A 23,400-nucleotide genomic window follows, 5' to 3' on the forward strand; every position below is an offset into this window, starting at 1 on the left:
TATCTGCCTCTAACACATTGAAGCATGAAAATTGAGAACTGTCAGTGGTCTAAAATGGGGAAAAAAGGCATATTTTCATTGAATTCTTTCAATGTTCTTCACTGCTTGAAGCCGTGGGCTGGCCTTTACTGTACGGGACAATTCTGTCAGGAAAGTTGCAACTGAGCCGTGGGGACAAAAATGTTTGCGGTCCCCAGATTCAAAATTTCAGTATGAGTCATGCCCTCAACTATACTGGGCCCAATTTCATGAGGGTAATTCTTGAAGAAATGAATTAACAACCGACTCCAAAATAAACTTTGACAAAAGACGACAGATCTTAAACTTGTTCGATTGGCCAGTATTCCGGCCAATCAAATCGCTCACTCTCTCACACTCTCTTTTATTTGGCCAATCATTTTTTTTAACTGCCATGCAGGATATTACAAAGAATGAATCCTCAAAGTCGAGTCAGATGATAAACACAGATCACAATCCGACATGTCTACTCCAAAAAAAAAAAGGAATGATGATAATATAACATACATTTGATTGACCAAATACATTAGCAGCCCTTCAATACATTATTTTTTTCAGGACTCCCACAAAATACGAAGTCCCACAATTATATTAATAGTTTGTGAATTGTATACTATATTGCAAATTGCAAGCTCCGTCAAAAGCAATTCTACTTCATCTCTACATCGGGTACTGTACAATCAACTACTTTTTTCTCAACCTCCAACAAAGGTAAACAATTTTTTTCCCCCTTTAAAGGAGTGCAGGTATATGTTCTGCAAGTTGAGAGACACGGTGATAATTTTATTAAAATGGCCCCAGAAACAAATCTGTCCTCTGTCCACACGAGCAGTTTCCTAACCCTTTGAAAAAAAACAAACAACAGTCTGATGACTGGACACGCCAGCAATGGTCTTCATGTTCATTGGCACTTTTTTAAAATCATACCCAACATCTCCCAACTTGTAAAAATTCATTTAATACACTTTGTAACAAAACTTCTCCGAGTCCCACGCGTGCCTGCATTGGGGATGCAAAGGAGCCACTTTCAAAACAAGAATTGTCACTAGATCTAACCCTCATCCTAACTCTCAACAGGCCAAGTGCATTAGGGTTGGTCTCATGATTTCAGCACCACTCCCTTCTTAAGTACATAGGGCGATCCAATTCAAACAGATACTACAGGCATCTTGGGTGCAGCAGTGATAAAAAAAACAAACAAGTTTTGATTACAACACTTTGAAAGAGAAAAGGAAAAAAAAAATTATATACATAAAACTGTATACACCGTCTCTGCTGTGGGGAATCATGAAACCGAGGGGAGGGGGTTGTTATGATGGTCCCCATACAAGGTTCCTTGACAACTACTGTCTTAACGCAGGGAACCGGTGAAGCATTCCAAGATTTCCCCAAATCTGAGTCTACCTTTCGGGAAGTCGCACGTACTTCAGCATTCATGTTTCACATGAGATGTGATCTCGACACAGGAGTAAATTTGCATCCCCTGGCCCTCTGGTTCATGATTCCCAAATAAGGTACTGCTTGTAAGGAAAAAAAAACCTTCAATAAAAGGCAGCGGTATATAAACAAATTGTGACATTAATTTGTACAAATTCATGTGTATGTTAGTAGGAAGTATTCAGGATGAAAATTCACTATCTCCACTCGGTCTACCGATTAGGCTTCAAAAGGTGTTCTTCACAAAGTTTTAAAAGATGTTGATCACAGACAAAGACAACCAACAGTCAATTAAAAAACAAACCAAAAACACAAATAAAACATTACACCATATTGCTCAATTGCTTTTGTGCAAAATGAAACAAACTGGAAGCTTTCTTTGTTTTAAATCGAAAGTGGTGCGCAGATGCCGAGATATATACTATTTTCAATATGGTGTGACTCAAAATGAACACCGTTCGGACCCATGTACTATTTCCAGTAGCCACCATCAGTTGTAGCTTGGCAAGTCAAATAAATCAACATCAAAATATAGCGGTCCACCACAGGGGAAACCCCAGGGTGATTAAACAAGGTACAGGTATTTTTCTTTTCTTAAAGACTATACTCAAAAGATCTGAGAACAGCCTTGATATGCTGGGAACAGCAATGACGACGGCTCTACATATTAAAACAAAATCCATCTATTTTTACCGTCTGCAGCGCCATAGCCTTGCTACTGCCTTGCCGTATGTCTCAACAACCTACATGAGATACACCAAAGGAAAGCTTGAATCCATCTCACTTAACTTTAGTTTATCTGTTTCTGATTTGTAAGCAAGGAATATCTTGCATGAATACAGTGGCGACGAACAAAAACAGTAAACAAAATCTATGTAGTCATTTCCGATTCCCCAAGTTTACTTCCCGTTCACAGGTTTGAACCACCACCAGATCTTGAAACAATGAATTTTTTAACTTGATTCAACAAATGCAACGAGTCTGTACAACCCATTTGCTTTGAAACTCAACTTTAAGTTCACGCTCTCAGGTACTCCTATGTACACGGAAATGCAACATTTAATACAACGTGCCGGGTGAAAACAACATTATTTCAAACTTCTGAAAGTAGGTAGAGTGAACACGGAAAAAGTGTCCAGATTTACAAACTGTTCTGCCGAGAAGAGTTTGCAGATAGGCCTGTGACAGTCCCTGGTATTACATATTAGCTCTACTTTGGCACTTTGCAAAGTAACAAACGTTCCATTCAAGTCGGGTCATGTGCAAGGCAGGTCATGAGGGAGTCAACTCTCTCTGTATGGTCTCAAAGCTCAACAGATGAGTAGACTATCAGTGTTGTAGTCGAGTCCATCACAAGTCACCCAGTCTGAAGTCCGAGTCACAAGCTATTCAAATGAACTAAAGACACAGGCTTTCCTGTTGTCCTTCATCCTTTTACTTGTGAGTGGCCTTTGGAAATGACGTGATGGACTCGACCAAGTCGCTGCTTGTTCATTTCTCCACCCCTATCTATTTGCAAAAGGAGAACAGAATAAAACAAACCAAAAAAAAACAAACCAACTAAAATACGTATGAGGTAACACCAGTTAATATTAAACCCAACACTTGCCATGTTATTGCTGGTAGCTCTTTGTAAGTTTTCCTAAAAGATTCCGGACTGGAACTGTATTTCCCATTCAGCAAATAGTTCTGACACTTTTGTCTTTCCGTTGCATCCTAATGGCAACGGACAAAATAAGTATTTTGTCCATTTTCATATCAGCACCAGATATTACATTTACTGTGCCATTCAGAAGTTGATATTCTGGGTTAAAACAAAACAAAGGACAGAGATGGCGTTGAGCAAACGACCCCACTCAATGCTTGAATGCTATGAATAGTGCTGATGTGCTTGTGAGTTGTCTCTTTTTTGAATCCATACATTAACAGTGCTACTGTAAACAACTACAAGAATCGGTTATGTGAGGAAGAGCCCTGATGTTTGGACAGAAGAAACACAAACCTTACTACACAAGTAAAGATACACCACACTAAAATCATCCTCAAAAAACTAAACGGACCATCAAACGAATGGCTTCTTTTCTCAGAGAGGCCAATTTACAAATCTGTCAACAATAATTCCATTCAAGGCTGAAATGTTCCAGGTTAATTACAATGAACTGTACAGACTGAGTACAACTGCTGATGTGTGATGCTTCTCTGCATTTGGAAAAAAAAGTTCCAACTTCATCTGCCTATTTCACTTTCACTTTGAAGCAAAACATTTATTTGGAATAAGGCCTAAGTTTTAGGCTTCTTTAAAATTACACTGGATTCTGTTTTTCAACAGCATACTTCTTGAGCATAAGAATTTCGGACCAAAATAGGGAAATGATTTACAAGCCCATACATGTGGGACTTCCACCCGCAACACCACGCTTTAAAAGGCCGATTCATACCCCAGGCAAATGACAATTTTGCAAATTGCAGTGTGAACATCTGATCTGTTGTCACCAAAGTGTGTTTGTATTCACTTTGCTCTACGAACTGGCTCAGGGCAATAGTGGGTTTGCATGACTGCCATCTTGCAGGCCGAAGCTTTTGTTTCATAGAGTATGCACAAACGAGGTTTCCCTGTGGAACAAAAGAACTGCCATGCAAGATGGTTACCATGCAAAACCTCTACAGACATCTGTAATGATGATCCCACACTGTGTTTATGTGTGTGCTTCCTGTGGTGCTCAGTGGTCGACGGGCCTCCACCAGCTCCATAAGTAGGCGCACATGTAATCAAAGTGAGACAGCACCAGTGTAGAGGCCTATTCCACAGGAGCTCTACGCATGACATTTGCTTACACAGTCACAGGTTGCCAGGTATTGTTTCTGGCTGGTTCCCTGCCAGTTGTTGCCTTGCGTGAGAATTTTGACCAGAACTCTATTTCTGTTAAACAGCTCCGTGAAACTGAGCCCAAGTATTTTAAAGCTTTACACTGTGTCATCTGGGACGGTGCAGAAGTTTGGTCAGTTCATTTCTGGGCAGCTAAATATCAAATAATCTCTTTGGGGGGGGGATAGAAATGTATAACAAAACAAAAGTGTCCACTGGTTGCAGTGTGAATTCAGTCTCACTACTCCAGTCACCAAATATTCATTTGTAAATACAAGTTTTGCACTTCATGTAAAACAGGACCCTTCACTGAACAGTTACATATGGAGTGTTGTGGGACTTTAGTTGTGCCATAAAGAATGCCTTAAATATGTAAATGTTCAGATGCCATCAGAAGAGAGAAGTCTGAAGTTCTTGCATGGAATAATGCACGTTTTTAAGTACTAAAATGCAGAGAGTAAAGTGTAAATTACTGCCGCTTCAACTGACATCACTAACAAAAGTCTACCGGGCCCCCACGACAAATGAATAAAAAAACCTGTCTACAGTAAGTGTTAGTAATTTGATAAGCACCAGCACGTATGGCTTCAAAACTCTGCAGTTTCTAACTCCTTGATCAACACTTTAAATGTGTCCCTTAACACAATGTTTGCCCTGGTCAGGTGTAGGAATTATATGCATTCAAAGCAGTGGGATGAACAATGAACCAATTAAAGTAAAAAGTCATGTCAAGTAGAGGCCATTTCTGGTCAGACTCGTGACCAAAGTGGCTCCATTTCTTTCTGATCTAGGTTTGTGTAGCTACATTTAACGCACAGTGGCGGAACAGAGTTTGTTTTCTCGCTCGAAATGCATCCCGTTGTGTTAATCATTTATTTCCAACCAGTTTGTCCTTAAAAAAAAAACTTCACTGTGGTCCAAAGAGTAACAGACTGGTTGTACACAAAGTGTTCGACGACATACAATGGCAGAGAGGAGGAGTGCCTACATTACATCCACACACAACTGTGTTTTGTGGACCACAACGGTGACCTCTTTCGAAATAAACAATAAGGGTAGGAAAAAGCAGGCATGGCACTTGAAAACACTGAAAAATTCTGAAGGATAAACAGATATCAAAACAAAACATTTACATACAGGTGTAAAAAAAAATGAGTTGATTTTGTCTTGAGATGGACAATAACAATTCTACGACCAGGCTTTTAACACTTTCAGTTTTCTAGGAAGCACATTTAGTAAAGAAAAAAAAAATTGCTTTTCTTAACAATCTATTCTGTTTTGCCCACTTTTATCAAAAAATATTTTGAAACAAATAATATCCTGTCAGATCAATCGGTTGATCAAAATATCAGTCTAGCTTGTTTCAACATCAGTCTAGCTTGTTTGGTTTTCCTTTTTGACATTTCGAACATAGATGTCCAATAAAGTCACGGGAAATAAACGATGCTGTTTATCTCCTTTTTGTGGATATATTAGATTTCATAAATATGAACAAACGAAATTACAGGCCTTTGGCTGGAAAGTTACATTTCGGCCAAAGTTCGCATAAAATAAGCCCAACTCTGTCTCCACAATACTACAAATTTCCTCTCCTTTTTAACATTTGAAACAGCAAGGAAATTGTTGATGAAATTTTTGTCTCTTTCTGGTCGTACATTTAATAAGGTCCCATCCGGTATCTTGATACGGCCTCATAATACGTATCTGTATTGACTAGCCGATGCAGTGAACGACGGTGCATGCCATTATGTGCCAAAATGCACTGGTTTCAATGTCTCCAATGAGTATGGCACCCTCATCATTTGCCTTTTCCTCGTCATAAGACCACTTTCTGGGGGTCTTGGGCTGCGTCCAAATCACTTGGCTGCGGCTTGGAATCACACACGACTCAATGGAAACCAGCTACGGCCACTACCATAGACCTGTGTGTTAGTTCTAGCCGTAGCCAAGGAGTTTGGACACAGCCTTACATTCAGTGATTCTGAAATGACTATCACGCAACCATGCATTGCACCTACATGTAAACCGATACAAAGCCCGCTTTTTGCTAAACACCAAACCACAATGTCTAGGTGAGTCCATTAGCTGTGACAATGTGCCCAGTCTCTCTGTGGGGGGGGGATTTTATGTTTGGCTGTCGTTGCACTATGCAAACACCTAATGAAATCGCTATACTGATATCAATAAATGTTGATTGCATTTTTGTGACAGGCCAAGATCTCTTTGCCGTGGTAGCAAAAAAAAAACTGAGCGAGTGCAGACTGGAAAGTGAGTGCAAACTCACAAATGAGCACATCATTGAGTCCAAACTCATGAATGAGTTTTGACCACAACTCGCACATGGAAACAGGTTGCTTAAAGGTGAAAGTGGCCATGCATCCATCGTACCCCAACTTCAAGAGGGCTTGTGAGAACTCTCTACACATGGAAGAATCTGGCACAAGCAGGGCACAACTTATCAGAAATGGTTAGCATGCAGCACTGGTGTCAAGGAACGGCTCCTGTGCAGATCTCGTGCAACCACATGATAAAAATTTGGATCTTACACTCTATTGTGTTTAGCAAGACATTTACCCTTGAAGCAACTTTGAGCAGCCAATGGACTTTACAGGTACATGGCTTCCTGACTTCAGCCCGGAAAGTGATAAGTTCCTACAACGCTCCCAGGTTACGTCCGTTGACTATCAGCATAAAATGCCAGGTTTTATTGGTTCAAAGACGTCAGCCGCACAAGATAGTTTGTGTATCAATACAAAATGTGCAAAAGGGGTGACAAGGCGTCAGGTTCCACAGAAGAGATTCTGTGACACTTGGGGGAAAAAAAAGTGGACAGGCACAGCAAGCGAATGGGTCTCTTCCTGCAACTATCTCTTCAGTTGGCCTTTGTGAAAGCGAGTGCCCAATGTCAAAAAATGACGAAGTGCGTTGGAAAAGAGTAAAGGGGGGGAACGGAGAAGGCAAATTTGGGAGGAGGTTGGGTGGGTGGCGGTGGAACTGTCGCTAGTTGACCATGAGGGTGTGGGACTCAATGGGTGCTGCTGAGTCGTAGAGTGTGTCCGTGTCCTTGGTGGGTTCTCCAGCCAGTTGGCACTGGAGGGACAGGGTACCAGCACCGCAATCACAGAAAAACCTGTCATGAGGAAAAACAAACAGCCGGGAAAAAAAAAAAAAGGATTTTAGTAATATATAATATACAGACAATAATGAACACTACTTAATTGACGGTGCATGTTAGAGTGTTTCTAGACAATCCCAGTAAGTCTGGTAAATACCTGCCTACATCAGGGGCCAATTTCATAGAGCTCCTTAAGAGCAGAATTTGCTTAAGCACAACAAACCTTGCTTAAAACAAAGATTACCAGCTCAAATTCTATGTGATCATCATGCTCACCAAAAGTCAGGTGAATACCATTCCAAACCAATATACACCACACGGAGTTTTGGCTGGTAACCTGATTTGTCAAGCAAGGTTTTTTCACGCTTAAGCAAATTTTGTGCTTAAGCAGCTCTATGAAATTGGCCCCAGCTGCTGTTTACTGAATAGGTGGATATTCACTGGTGACAAGTGCAACATGTTGTTCAGTGAAGTTAAATTTAAGTAATAAATATGTCCAAAATGTAAAATATCTTGAAATACTTAAAGCTGACTCTCGGGCAATCTTTCCTTTGCCAGTTACCTACACAAACGCTTTCAATCGATAATTTTACATGTGACTCAACCCGCCAAAACGAATCGAAAGTCATCCGTGCTACTAAAGAATTACAAGCCTTTAACAACAAGAACAAATTTTGCACAGCTGAAATAAACGGAGACCATCCGTGCTAATCGACTGGGTACACTGAAATATTTATTTCATCAGGATGGCAGATGGAGCAATACGTCAAACCGAGGAGTTTCCTATGCTCTGTCTATTGTAAAACAAAGCACAAGTGGAAAGTAAGTGTAAGACTGGTTTTGTGAAATCAAGTCACCTTTCTGGCTACGAGGCAGCATCTTGGTGGGATTCACACCTTGCAGTCATAGAGATACTTGAAAATAAAATCCCCATTCACTTTCTGTTCTTCTTACCTGTCGTGCGTGACAAACTCCACATCATGGCCTGAATGGCATCGTCTGATGCAGTTGACACAGATGGCATTACGGTCCGTCGTGTTGCACGTTTTGCACCTGTTACCCGCACAAACGAGGAAACACATTATCATGAAAACCAGCACGATGCACGTTACAATGGTACTCCCTTTCAAACACAGGAAGAAAATCTGTTGAGGATAGATTTTGTTTTCTTTGACCATCCTCTCAGAGTCAGCAGCAGAAAAATGTTGTTTGAGTGAGCCTGTTTGGTTATTTCAAACAGCCAAGATCATTTGAGAACAGAGCACCTGAGCCCGTGCCACTTTCAATTTGTTCAGTGCTTGTGGGCTGGCAAACAGCCACTGATCGGGCTGACCCCGCACAGGCTGATATTCCTGAACGAGCTCCGGCGTGCTACATTTTTAGCACCTGCTGTTGAAAATAACAAACAGGCATGTTCTCGTTTAGCATATCGGGATGACTGGCCTGTAAAAGTCGTGCATAGGGTAGCTGGTGTAACTGGAGATCTTGTAGAGGCAACGGCCGCACTTGACTGCCTTCTCTATGGCGTTCTTGTTACCATGGACCTTGTTATCTGCACAGAGAACAAAAACCACCCATGTTAACAGTCAGGGATCTGCTGCCAGTTTAATGGACCTCCTTTGCATAGTTTTTGACTCAGGAAAATAATGCTTTGTGCAAACAGGTTGCTTGCAAAAGTACTTCATTATGTTGCTCATCACTAGATCTTTGCTGTCTGTTTGCAGTAATTTCTGTTGGCTCAGTTAATGGAGCTATGATGTTCAGGGAAGGGCATTCCAACATCGAGCTCTGATTACAGTAAATGACAATTAAGCATGCTTAGAGGGAATGTGGTTATACGGTTAACTGTTAAGTTTTTCGAACCCAAGATGATCAATTTGCAACCATGCAAAAATGAAAGGGACAGAAAGACTGTAGCACTCTTACTTGAAATGGTCAAAGGAAAAAGACCCAATAGATAACGCAATATAAGCGGCACAGAGAACAGTATGGGTTTTCAACTAAACTCAACTCTGTTATACCGTCTGCTTAGTGAATTAATGAAATCAAGCCATGTGTAACTACGTCCTAAGCAAATCCAATCCTAACTGGGGGACCAAATGATGCATTTGTGCCAATTCAGAGGAAAAGTCCCTTCTTTGTCCTCTGCACCATTTGCATTCACAAAACATTGGGCATACAAACGGCCCTTCCCTAGCTTTCACAGGTAAACCTTCATCTTAGTTATGGCAACAGGTTCCCCCCAGTAAATCTACATTTTAAGTTCTAGTGACAGGTTCCCCCAGAACCTCTGAAGGTAGAACTCGGATCCCCACCCACCTTTCATTTCTGGGTTGACGCCCGTGGCCAGGCAGATGCCGGCAAACTTATTGTTGAAGACGTGGTTGCCCTCCAGGTAGGCCGTGGCGTTGTTGGTGATCTCGATGCCCGCCGCCAGCCCGTCATAGATCTTGTTGCGCTTGAGCTTGGGGTGGCTCTGGGAGCTGATCAGGACCCCCGCCTGGGTGTTGCGGAAGATCTCATTCTCCTCCAGCAAGCCTTTATGATTGGGGAGGGACGGCACAGAATGCGGTAATAAGTAGTTAGCGCATATTTAGTAAAGAGCAAACTGAGCGATTTTTAATGGATTTTTCTGTTAAGGCATCCCGACGGAAACGGATATCGCATGGGTGAGAAATGTGGAGGGTTTCTAATGATTTACAAGATTTGTGCAAGATTCTCTTCACCCTAACCCCCCTAGGCTTTTTTGGCTGGACGCCATCCCCAGTCCTCCAAAATCCTCCAAAACCACCCAGAAGATTTTTGGAGGATTGAGGAGGGTTATGCTTGTAATTTACAGGAAGGAAGGCTTGGATAAGCTGCTTAGTGATGGCGATGTTGCAAGGCAGGTGCTGGGGGCAGTCCAAACCTTCCGGCTGGAATGTTGGATGTGGCACGGCGTGATGCTCGGGGGGTGATAACAGTAAGAGTGCACAGTTTTCAGAGGACCAAGAGTGGGACACTGAGATGTAACAATAGACCGATCCAGTAAGCCTCGCCCACTGTGCACATGGGCACTGAACACGTTCTTTTCCAATGCTCCACCGCATGCTCCAACCTTTTGGGCAGCATACACGTGTGTGGACACAAATCACGGTTGTGATTAGTCAGAATATAATGGGGTGGGGCTGAATGGATCAGTCAATTCATCAATGTACCAATCAAGAAGCAAGACTGCCATGATGCAGTCCAGTGATACAATGTTCGAGGTCAGGATACTCTAGGCCTATCCACTCACCCCTTCCTCTGTTGGAGAGTGATATAACATTCCAGAGCAGGAGAGTCTAGACCTATCTACTCATCCCTTCCTCCATTGGAGACTGACACAACGTTCTAGGTCAGGATACTCTAAGCCCATCCACTCACCCCTTCCTCTGTTGGAGAGTGATATAACATTCCAGAGCAGGAGAGTCTAGGCCTATCTACTCATCCCTTCCTCCATTGGAGACTGACACAACGTTCTAGGCCAGGATAGTCTAGGCCTATCCACTCACCCCTTCCTCCGTTGAAGATGCAGATTCCCCCATCCCTTCCATCATGTATCTTGTTGTACTGCAAGTGAGGATTGCTATCTGTCTTGATCCACACCCCTGCCATGGCGTTGTCGAAAATCTCATTGTACTCCAGTACGCCAAGACCTGAAATAACAAGTTTTCACAGTCAGTAATATAAACTATTCAAAAAAAGTTGAGGTCTAAGGCTGTGCCGAATATCTGAATAACTGAATATTCGATCGATTGTTGAATATTCGAACATTATTTTTGGATTTTGAATATTTGAATGCAAAATTCATGAAAAGGGAGGGAGAATTTTTTTTTTGTTTTAAATGAGAAAAATTGCACTATGGAGGCTTGCTCCAAGAAGATTCAAATGATAAGCGATAGAAACCTTACAGCGATTCAAAATGTACATTATTCATTAAAAAATTAAAAGGAATATACGCTTTCAACAGGAAAAGAAGTATTATTTATCTCTTAAATCTTGCTAAATTGTGGCTGGAGATACTCACAGACATGAGAAGCTATTATAGTGAGTATAATGTACAACTGTGTGTTATTGCAACTGATTTTGTGTATGGTTTGTTCCGTAACAATCTGCCAGTTGGTAAGACCGAATACTCGGATATTCGATCCAATTGAAGGTCGAATGTTCGAACAGTGAATTATTCAAATCGACTCAGACCTATTGAGGTTCACTTTTTTATTTTGTGTATACTTTTTTGTATGAGATACTTTACAGCTGAAAATGTGGATTTGATGTTTTGAAACATTTTAAAATTTTTATTCCAATGAGAACACCATCTAGACAAACACAAAATGAAAGAACTACACCCCACTCATTGCTTGGAAAAAATTACAAGTTAAGAAAAAAATAGGTCCTTAACTTTTTTTGAGTAGTATAAAACACATCCATCTACCACAGAAGACTACATAAATTGCATTCTTGCAATGCCGTGACAAGGTCAGGGCATTGCAAGAGTGCATCTACATGTAGGTGACTGATGCCATCTTTAACGTTTTAGCAATTGTGTGGGTGTAGGCAGCAGTTAATCTGGGGTCTACTTGAGTGGAATTCATGCAAGTCACCGACAAAAATCAATGGCGTCCTTGGTACACCTTAACTTTTGCTGCGAGGTTTACTTGAAATACAAGCTGGCATGCCTCTGCAGTCATAACAGATGGGATACATATGAAAAAAAAAAACACTTGACAAGAGTTTGAAAGAAAGCTGTGCTTCTTAAGGTAGCCGTTCTACGCTTATTACAGTATCAGCCAAACAAAAAATCCTGGCCCAAGGTCAAAGACTTTCCTCAAACATCCGACTGCCCCCCTCCTATTATCCAATTCCTCACTTGCCAAATTAACCTTCACTTAGGCATGCTCAGAGCAGCAAGATTCTACATAATTCAAATTGCACATTTGGTTGGTGCTTCCCAGATCAAAATATCAACAATAATGACCAGGTCTAGACAAAAAACAGTTACTGTCTGAGCGATGTTTTTATATCTCAGTGAAATATCTGTGCAAGCTCGAAAGCTTGCCTGATCATACTTGTAAGAAATCATACTTTGTGCACTGTCCCACTGGTCTGAAGACTTCAAGCACGAAATTACTACAAGATCACATCAACAGAAACAGAGCAAACATTCCAAGCGCTACCTCCATTATACACCAGGATGCCGCCGTTCTGACCGCCCCAGATCTTGTTGCGCCGGATGATGGGGTTACTGCCTGTCCGGATCTGCACCCCCGAGTACATATGGTTGAAGATGTCATTGTCCTCCAAGGTGCCGTGGCCATTGTCGTAGAAGTACACTCCAACCTATAGGAACAAATAGAGGGAAGTCAGCAACGTGCGTTCGTGTCGAGTCGACCCCGTCATTAAGCATGTGAAGTACATGTACCATCAAATTTGGGGGTTAACTTTTTTAGTCGAAAAGGAAAAAAACCCTTGCCCAAGATAAATGAAGATGGGGTCCAGCAGGAACATATCAGTGAGGATGCGGCCAAAATTTTCATTTCAAACAAGCTTTGGGTCAAGTAAGTGATCACGTGAGGTTTCACAACGCATTTTATTAAAATTCACGGGAGGGGGTTAACTTGGAACTTTTTCTCCAGTTCAAGCACTCCGTCACTGTTGACTAAGAGAGATACCGCACCCATTTCAATGGCAACTGTCCCCCAACTGAGCTGGCCAAAGCTTAAACGTGAACATTCCCCGGGTGGGGTTGCAGCACACTGCACAAGCCACCTGATCAAGGTCAGTCTATGTCTTAGAAAACGAGTCCTAAGGAACAGGGACACACACTGTTGGGTTGCCTGACCTGTTTGCCGCTGTGTATTCTGTTCCGTCTGAGCTCCGGGCAGCTACCTGTCGTCACCCACACCCCGGCCAGTGTGTTGCTATATACCTCATTCTCAATGATCAATCCTTTGCCCTTTTCGTGCTAAACACATACAAGCAACCACAAAGACACAAAAATCACATTTTGGGGGGAAGTCAAAGGGTACTCCCATTTCCCACTTTAATCTCTAATGCACATCTATTTAATCATGTCTTCCTCTCTTTAGAGTTTGCAGCAGGCACTCTGAGGGTGTGGAGTACCATCAAAAACTAGAACTAAGTACCTGACAGCGAGGTCTAATACGACAGTTTGAGCTTTTCAAATAACCAAGGTCTTTCCAGGAACAAAGTGCGTGTGTGAGCTCGAAAATGGCTGCACTGACAGGACAGACTATCGAGTGCGCGTGCTGCTGTTCCCGAATAGCCTCGTACTGAGCATGTGCTGTTGGAATACTGGCTCATTACAACAAATGTATCTTGCATGTTTGACCGTCTCAGGTGCTTGAAACTGGGACTTTACATTAAATCATTTATTTGGAAAAAGACTACGAAAGGAACTTTAAACTGTGGCTTCAGGCCTTTGTTTTGTTTGTCAGGAATATCAAGTAGAGCAAGCCTTAATCACGTTGGTTAAAACTTCTCAGCGTTCTTCAGGTCACAACATTCTCATGGAAACACACAGGTTTTTCTCAGCCTTGGGTCAAATTGCTTGACAACAGTCCTTCCTCAATTTACATTTCAACTCGGTCACATTAAGGTTTTCTCAATTTTGTAGAAAATTCCACCGTGTTGCGCAGTGCTGCTCATCTGAATTACATAGACTTTCCACAAAGTGTTCTCCAAGTGGACAAACATACTTCAAGTACGCACTCCGTGCAATTGTAGACTGGCGCTACTCACCACATAAATACCACCGTGCTGTCCGTCGTGAATACGGTTCCCCCTGATGATTGGATTACTGTTGGTTCGGATTTGGATGCCAGCCAGCGCATTACTGTGGATGTCGTTATTCTCTATCAAGCCCCGCCCCTCCCCAAATATGTACACCCCACCCTGATGCCCGTTGAAAATCTCGTTGCCCCTGTGAAAAGCAGAACAGCAAACAGAAAGTAGTATTAATATTTTCTTTCTTAAATTTAACTGATACTGCAAATGAAAGTGATAGAAAATTCAACTCTGACCATCGTTCAAGGTGTTTATTATCCTCTCTTTTCTGGATGACTACATGACATATTCTCAGAAATTCTTTTTAAAAGCAAATACTTTAACCAGCCTTATGGAGCTGATGAAGAATGATTCTGTCTTGATTCAAGGTAGAGGAAAATGATTTAATGCTTCAATTTTTATGCTGGTTATTCCACAAAATTCCAAGGACTATACTTACTTTCGTTTATATTTCAATTCTATTTTAGTTATGTTTTTATCTCAACCGTTAACACTGCTGCATTTTGTACAACAGACAGACTGAACCTTTACAAAAAATCCCCCTTTCTTCTATGGGCTTCAAGCTGGACCAAGAGATGGTGCAATTTTTTAAAGTAATGGAAGCCCCTTCGGTCAGAACAGAACTTTGCTGATTTACGAAAGACTAGGATATACACACGTCATGGTTGCATCGCTACCAACAAAATGAACACTCCCGAACAACGTGGCTCACTCCAACCATTGAGGGGGATGCTTCTGCTCGAGGCGGATTCAGTCTTGCCTTCGAACTGTAATTAACCTAGCAATTCTCCATTAAAAAGAAACACATTTGGAAATGAATTTTGAGGGAAAAATGTGCGCACCTGATAGTGGGGTCGCTGTTTGATGTGACCCACACACCGGCAAATGTGTTGGAGTGGATCTTGTTCTCCAGGAATTCCCCCCTGCCGTTCTCGTGGACGTAGATGCCCCCCGTCTGGCCATGGTGGATCTCGCAGTGGACCACCGTGGGGTTGGCCCCCGCCTTGACCTCAAAGCCGGCTATCCGGTTGTGGTGGATGTCGCACCTGTCAAAGTGACCCTGCGTGACCAATCGGCAAAACCAACTAAAGTGACTGCGTACTGTCGGTAGAATTGAGTGTTTCAAGAAGGACTTTGTGGAAGTAAGCAGCAGATGGTTGCGTAGCTTCTAAGCTACTCACTTTCTGGGAGCTATGTCTCTGCCATCTTTAGCACTGCAAGTCATAGTCCTTTTGACAGATATTTCCTGTAAAGCTCAATTACAGAATCTCAGCAAAATGTGAGGCCATTTGTGAAAACCCTTCACCTGGTGAAAATGCTAGATATCAGTGAAGCGGTCTTCAAGTCTCCTGTTTTCACATTGGAGGAGCCTTTTCAAAACCACATCTTAAACTGTGTGTAGTGATTGCTGAAAACTTTGAAAACAGCTTTTCTGCTGTATGACCAATGCCTGCGTGAAATTTTTCAACACATGAAGGGTTTCCACAGGTTACATCACAAATGTCTAGGAATGAAGCCTGGAATTAAGAATATTTATTTTCAAAGCACATCTGAGCAAAAATGATTTTTTTCAACCTGTGCAAGGCATGAGCTGCTGATCAGGATTGATCAAGCATTACACCACTGATCTGCCCTGCCTGACATAATGCCATTTTTTTTCGACTGCCAACCAATGAGTCAACTCACCATGCCGTTGTCGAAAGTGAAGACGCCCACGTCCCTACCGTGGTGGATATGACACCGTCTGATGAGGGGATTGGCGTGGTTCTTGACCCAGATGCCCGCCAGGGCATTGCCGCTGATTTCACAGTCCATGTAGTGACCCTGGGAGACACACACACACACAAAAATAATCATCTCCAACCTGATCATGAATGGTACACGTACATCTGATTTGATGTGCAGTTGATGGGATAATTAACTCTGTGTCTGAACAACAGAGGGTGCTATGCACCTTAGCAACCAGCAAGGCCAAATGTCACCGAACTATTGCAAAGCAAATATTGATGATAACAATTTGACTGCGAGAAATATTAATATATACCTACTTTTGCCCTTACACCGATGTATCCATTCCAACTTTATTCTTGATGTGGTCCATGAGTGAAAAAAATACACCACCACAAGTTTGCTTGGGTGTGTTTCAAACCCACGCCTTCCTGATTACTAGTGCAAACGCTTTAACTGCCGAGTTTACCAGGATTAGGTGCCTGGCTTGAATCCAATGCAGCAGCAGGAGCCATAAGCAGTCAACAATATCTGCTTGGCTGTAAGTGAGGGAAAACACTGCTAAGAAAATGAACGTGCTGAGCAAAAATTTGGCTGAGGACCAGTCACAAGAGACATGCAGTGCAGGACTATTTTGGCTGGCAACCAGCTTTTACTTAGCAGGCATCTGTGCTTAACAGCTCTACGGCTTCATCTGAATCTGCTGTCCAGATCTCAGTCTAGAGCCACGTTCCCATTGGATCTTCCATGGGCACACAGAAACTTACCGCGACATTTCTTCGTGTCAATCTGCCGCGCATTCCCATGTGGACTTTTTCAACCGTAACGGAATGTTTATTTGCTGTGTTAGGCCTAGTAAGACCAGCTGATTACATGTACCTTGCCTGCACTGTACAAATCATGACAAAATCAGCAAAATCTGACAGAAGCAAAGACAAAATCAGACAAATTCTGCCAAATCTGACACAAACCCACACACGAAAAGCCCCGTGCACAACGTGTGTATAGCTCTATCTGTACTGTACACATGGAGCTGAAGACTGGGAACCATACAACCATTTTCGCGTGTCTGCTATCCATCTCTGTGTAGGCAGTAGTCCGGTTCGTATGTTTAGTGTGGTCGCGGTCAATCTACAGTATTTCAGAACTGTTCTCATTGGACTTTTTTGCACCCCTGCTAACTTATCGTGGCTGCGCAGAAATCTTCCGCAACCCTTTTCAGCCTATTAGTTTTACATCGCAATCACGGTAAACTGACAGGGACGTTAGTCTGCCTTGTTTTCCCATTGGATTTAATTTTGTAATCCTACAGGAAAGTCGCAGTAAGTTAACCCAAATCAGTCATTCAATTCTATCTCATACCTGGGCGTGGTCATTGATGAACAGTCCAACGTTCTCACAGTCGCTGATGACGCAATTCTTGACGGTGGGTGCTGCATTCTTGCCACTGACGCTTACAGCTGCACCAACTGGAAAATGATCAGCAAGACATGAGAGGGTCAACGGACAGTTGGAAATTCTAATTCCAGGAGGGAGGGCTTGCGACCAGAAATCATTGGTTTTCTTACAGAAAGTTTAAAATGGGAGAAAGTGCACTTAATAAGAGGCTTTAGCAAAGTAAAAGCATGCCCAATCCACAGAGGTAACAAGGTATTTGTGGGCTGTAGAGGGGCCATGGACATGAACCATCGATACAGACCCCCACTGACCTTGGGGGAGCACAGGGCATTTTTAGTTCCTCGGGAAAGAGGATCTGTGGCAGTGGGATCAATTTCCGTTAATTTAAAGAGTACAAAAAGCTTTTATTTGCCAGGAAGCATGGGGACAAGGATGGTGCCAAGAGTCAGGGTGAGGGGTTAATAGCAAAAAACGCTTGTACCCCTTGCTCTACCTTGTGAGCGACTGCGGATGTTGCAGCTGTCGATGATGGGCGAGCAGCAAGAGCCCACTTCCACGCAGGAGTGCTTGTGGTGGGGGGTGTTGGACTGGTGGTCAGGGTTAAACTGCAGCAGAAAACGTAATGGAGAAAATGCCAAAATAATAATGGTGTATTAGTGTTGTCGTCTAGAAGGTGTCCCAAAGCACATGTACAAGTACAAAAACTTGTTCTTGTCTGGAAGGTTTTTCTGAAGCAATGTGTTAAGTACAAAAACTCAGGCGAGTCTAAGCACAAGTATTTTTTCAAGAGTATGAGTACAAGTACTTGAGTGCAAACTTGTACGAATACTCTAACAAAGTTATGTAAAGATAACTACTTCTTTTACCTTCCAAGGCCCAATGAGATGCCAATCAAATGAGACAACACAAAACCCTTTAAATCAAGTTTTTCCTCAAGAGTAGAATTACACTCCATGGCACTTATATACATCATCCCTTCTGCTTTGCAGCCCACAATGTTAAGCAGCACTTGAACTAGCTGAACTTTTCTTCTGATTCCTAAATCATCATTCCAAAACTAGACCATTTCTTGGATTCATCTCACAAACTACACCCACTGTTTCCTTTCAAATTCTGCAAGAAGAGGTTTCTGGCAATAGAAAAAACCCCAGCTCAGTATACGCAAAGGTCAAATTTGAAAAAAAAAATTAAAAAGGAAGCGTGGTAAGAAAAACACTGGTTACACTTACCCTAATGCTGATATGTCCTAAGTAGGCATCCTCACAGCCTTCGAAGAAGACGAATGTTGACTCCTTGAAGTTTTCTACGATGACACTGTCTGGAATATGACCAGGCGCTGTAGACAAAGGAAAGTTCTAGAACTTAACATTTATCACTTGAGCTCACTCGAGCCCACATAGAATGTCTCTGTCCATGTTACTTGATAAAGAAAAATTTTGTTACATTGGGTATTCTGCCCTACACTGACATATACTTTATACATTGAGTAGTGTGATCCAAGGGCTTGTGATAAAACCACAAGCTTACTTAGGTGGGACTCAAACCCACAACCTCCTGTTTACCAGTGCAGGTGTCTTACTATTCAACCACCAAACTTGCGGGGGGGCAGCAGGCCAGTCTTAGTCAGATAAGCTGAAAGTAACATTTTACAAGATGTAATTTCTGCACTGGAAAAAATGTTGGTCATTCAAAATCTGGTGAAAGATATTTGATGACATCTTTCCCCCACAACTGGCACCAGCTGCTACTGCGCTAAGCAGGTAACTTGTAGGAGTACTTGATAGGAGGCTTTCTGCCCGCCCCTCCCCATTGTGTAGAAAAAAGACATCTTGCACCTAAACTAAGACGTTCACTGTATGTCCTTTCTGAAACATTACAGAGTGTCAGTCTTCAAGACATTTAGCAGGTACCAGGGGTCTGTGGAAAAATTCTCTACCGACTCTCCGGTCGGCTATTTTGTTAAAGGCATTAAGAACCTCAAGTGGAGAAAGGGTCACTGGCTATGTACAGAGTCACAGCCTCCATCATTTGCTTACCAGCACCAAGTATGCACACCGGCGTGTCAATGTACAGCCACTCTCCGCTGTACACCCCAGCATGTAGTAGGATTAGTGGGTAATCGTTCCCTTCCACCGATGACAAAGCCTCCTCTATCGTGTCGTAATACTGGATATTTCTCCCCCTGTACATCTCTCTGTTTTCGTAGACGCGGCGTGCATGGCCCGGCTTTACGTGAACCGCATTGTACTGCGAGCAGAATTGATTGTAAAAATGTTACTGACAAATGTAGACACAAATGCCTGCTTGACGGTGTTTGTGCATTTAAATACTCCCACATGCACACCTGTTATGGTGAATTGTAACACCAAATGAAAAATGATGATGACTTTATAACATTATCTTTTTCTTCAAGTTCATCAATTTATCCGGTCAATGTGGCCAGACTGTTGCCTGTAAATCTGTGGAGAATTGAAAAATTCTACGAGCGCTTACAAATCGTGCATAATACAAACCATGTTGGTAGTATTCATTAAGTAAGTACAAGGCCTACGCACATGTAGATGTGGGAATTCACTCAGAGGGGATGCATGGCTCCTTATTCTAAAAACTGAATTGTTGAGAAGCTTACAATGAGAAGAAAATTGTATAGAAATAAATTTAGTTGTGAAAATGATCAAAAACAGCTTACTAGTGTTTTGAAGCTCTCCTTCCAGATGTTGGGGGAGTCCACCTTGTCTGGCTGGACGAACTTAAACCTTGTTGGTGCTGGGCGCAGCAAAGGCAGCGACATCTCATATACTGACTGGTACATCTTTTTCCTGTATTATTTCAGACAGAAAGGGGAACAAGTTAAAACTACGAAGTTATTCACTGTACAAAAAGGAAAACGGGTGAACGTACATCTACTTGGGAGCTTGGAGGTCTAGTGCTGCTCTTTAACAGTAGCCAGGCTGGTTGTATTTGAATATGAATATGAGCATGAACGGGAAATCATGACATCATGAAATACATTTGCATCCCAAAGTGAGCATATTTAACAAGGAGCTATTTGACTGTGAAATGTTCTACTACGAAGTAGAAAATTGCTCCGTATGTGGGAATATGCATGAAAAATGAACCTTCAGTTGGAAAACTTTACAAAGTGTTGCGCATAAATCATAAAATTGCCTACAAGTTTTCGTGGTTAGAGAATCCTTTCCTTAAAAATATTTAACTTCATACTGATCCAATTTATTTTCTAGTTTACACCTTGCACTCAGGTTCCTATAATTTCAGTTTACAATGCTTTTGGAGAATTTCTGTCGGTATATATTTCAGCTGCTTTTAGGTTTATCCATTCATTAACGGAGACTCCCACGACATCTACAAACACAAAAAAATTGGCGCCTGTTAAAAGACTGTGATGTGCAAAATATGAACTCCTATACAATGGTCGGCCGACCATCGTTAAAAAAAAAAAGAGAACAAATTTTCTGTTTCCCGAAAACTACAGCATTCTGGGAAGAAGTATTTTACAGATTGATTGAGGCTGCTACCGGTACATGTATGTACCAATACTTTCTTTCAAGTAAGATATTTCAGGATTATACAGTAGTCTGATATGGGGGGGGTTTACCATTGGTGTACACTACCTTTAAATCCAATCAAATATGACTTGATAGGCCTTGCTGAATAGTTCTTTGCTGAATAGTTTTATAGAGTTTCAACCTTTCATTTTTTCAACCACTCATTCACACTAGAAAGACCCAATGGTACAAATATGTACCTATTATTAATGCTATTAAAAAATCAGACCTTTTGAATTTGATTTCCCCAGCACATTCAAATTTTTTAACACTGGATCAATGGTCCAACAAATTGAATGGAAAGTTGCTACCCGTATCACGCTAATCCACTGAGATACTTCAAAATTTTCATGAAAAATGAGAAACTTGAATAGAGTCGGCAATGCAAATTTGCATTGTGCACACAGAGCTTATTTATTGTGAGAGATGAAATAAGAATCTCTGACACAGAAATTAATTTATGACATGTACAGCGTCTGGAAACAAAGGTTTGTCAATCTGAAGAGATTCCAAACTTTAAGGGTTTGGAGGATCACTCATATGACGGACGTGCTGTTCATCTTGCCTGTCAGTTCCTGAAGGCTTAAAAGATGGATGACCAGCCGTTTCCCAGACTGGGCAGGATGTAGTCGCACCAGAAGACCATCAATCAATCATACAGGGGAAACCCCGGCTCAGGGCAGAGGGAGGGAAGGACCAACAAACACGGGGAGCATCCCGCTAGCAGTCAATACAGGGGGAAATCACCGGCCAGGATTGACAGAGAGGCAGGACAGACCAGTTACGCTGACAAATCGTTCAACGACCACAGTTAGTAACTCTAACGGACATTGTCCCTGGAGACTAAACAGATGAGACACAAGTTTGTTTCCTGCACACTTGGGCCACACCTGTGGTCACAGAAAACAATATGGGTCATTCTGTGTCAAAATCCCCTGTAGGTACATGTAAGTCTTCCAAATCAGTCTACCTGATTAACTCCAAAATGTACACATACTGCTTTATCTCTTTCCTTTCCCCCGTCCCACTTTGGAAGAAAGCGGGAAAAGTAAACAGAATTTTATTTTTAAAACAAGATACAGCTTTTAGAGAAAAACAGAGTGCATGGGCTATTTCAAATGGGACATAAAGCTCTCTCAGTTTTGCAATTTCTGTGCTTTGTTTGGTTTCAAGCACATTTATTTCCAGCTTTTGTTCTGTTTATTGTCATACTCTATCGGTATAGCAAACTGCACTGTATGACTTGTTCAAGTATTTGGTTTGGCATCAACTGCATGGTAGCCATGACAAAGTGGAAAGATGAATTTCACAAAATTCCTTAGGGGCGAAACGTAACTCAAAATTTTCTGAAACTCCAGACAATTAAAGGTGCAGAAAAGTCGTTGACTGCACCTTTTCAGGCCATGGAAATTTTGTGAGTGCTACATCTATGTTTCATGGGTCTGCAAGATAAACACAGCGTTTATTGTATCGGTACACATGTACCATATGTACATGCACTTGGCTTGTTTTCGCTAAACCTCATTGGCATATTAAAGATCTTTGATGCATGGTACGTGTAACTAACACTGGCAGGTTACTATATTGGCAGCTACGTGACCCAGCATGAATGCCAACCATGATTATGAAATATTGTACACTGGGCATGCCAAATCTTGAGAAGTCTTGTCAAAACGTTTTCGAGGCATTTCTTAGTAATAGAAGGTACACAGGTCAATAATTTGTGCCCTAACAAACAAGGATGTGGGCGGAAGCCATTGCCATTTTCGGATTATAAGGTCATTCCTGCTGTACTGTTTTCAAGAAACAAGTCCTGGTCAGGGTTCAAGTGAAAAGAGGGGCAAACCTTCTGACACAAGTATCCAGTCCATCCTATGACTGTCCATTTGCAGCCTGCCAAATCAGTGGTACGTGTTCACTGCCTCTCACCACCAACTGTGTAGACAATCCCCCCCCCCAACCAGGAAACTGACTTCATGACTGACAAGTCGGGCCTGACCTCGGTCTACCCACTGAAGTCACTGGTCATACCGGTACATGGAATCATCTGGCCGATGGGAATCAGTCAAACACACAAAAAAAAAACCAAATGGCAGAATCGGACAATATGCAAAACAGACTGGCGCACACTGGATGGTACAAGCAGTTTTGATGCACAGTACATTGCACAGTGGGCATGCGTATGTAGGATATTTCAAACACCACGTCTAAAGTGCCGGGGGCATGACATGCCCAATGCCAGACAAGAACTTTTAGCTAAGGACAGAGTCACCCAAGGGGCTACCTGGGCAAGCCATGTGAGGGTAGAGAGGGATACAGGGAGAACCTCAAAGTACAGTAACCATCCAAATTACGGCAGGAAATCGACGCCAGCTCTCCCTCAAATTGAGTCAATCAATGACTTCCTTAAAGACAATTTGCGGTACATTCTCCACTGGTACATT

General features: G+C 42.1%; 1 protein-coding gene across 3 annotated transcripts in view; it reads right to left on the minus strand.

The window, feature by feature from the left end:
• Positions 1 to 319: 319 nt before the first annotated feature.
• fbxo11 (F-box protein 11) overlaps positions 320 to 23,400 on the minus strand; it is a 58,324-nt gene continuing 35,243 nt past the window's right edge. For 2 of the 3 annotated variants that reach the window (XM_022243728.2, XM_022243726.2), the window contains exons 5-19: positions 20,080 to 20,209; positions 19,427 to 19,637; positions 18,620 to 18,726; positions 17,872 to 17,995; positions 17,355 to 17,461; positions 15,951 to 16,088; positions 15,107 to 15,324; positions 14,220 to 14,400; positions 13,300 to 13,422; positions 12,635 to 12,797; positions 10,970 to 11,113; positions 9,756 to 9,974; positions 8,880 to 8,988; positions 8,391 to 8,489; positions 320 to 7,451 (exon numbers count right to left, since the gene is read on the minus strand). In XM_022243728.2, the coding sequence (XP_022099420.1) occupies positions 7,322 to 7,451; positions 8,391 to 8,489; positions 8,880 to 8,988; positions 9,756 to 9,974; positions 10,970 to 11,113; positions 12,635 to 12,797; positions 13,300 to 13,422; positions 14,220 to 14,400; positions 15,107 to 15,324; positions 15,951 to 16,088; positions 17,355 to 17,461; positions 17,872 to 17,995; positions 18,620 to 18,726; positions 19,427 to 19,637; positions 20,080 to 20,209 (2,203 nt within the window). In that variant the 3' untranslated portion in view covers positions 320 to 7,321. The remainder of the gene's footprint in view (positions 7,452 to 8,390; positions 8,490 to 8,879; positions 8,989 to 9,755; positions 9,975 to 10,969; positions 11,114 to 12,634; positions 12,798 to 13,299; positions 13,423 to 14,219; positions 14,401 to 15,106; positions 15,325 to 15,950; positions 16,089 to 17,354; positions 17,462 to 17,871; positions 17,996 to 18,619; positions 18,727 to 19,426; positions 19,638 to 20,079; positions 20,210 to 23,400) is intronic. The other variant, XM_022243727.2, reaches the window with a different exon arrangement.

This window comes from Acanthaster planci, linkage group LG01, assembly GCF_054643075.1.
Source record: "Acanthaster planci isolate LZ-2023a linkage group LG01, COTS_SCS, whole genome shotgun sequence".
In the NCBI taxonomy this organism is placed as follows: domain Eukaryota; kingdom Metazoa; phylum Echinodermata; class Asteroidea; order Valvatida; family Acanthasteridae; genus Acanthaster; species Acanthaster planci.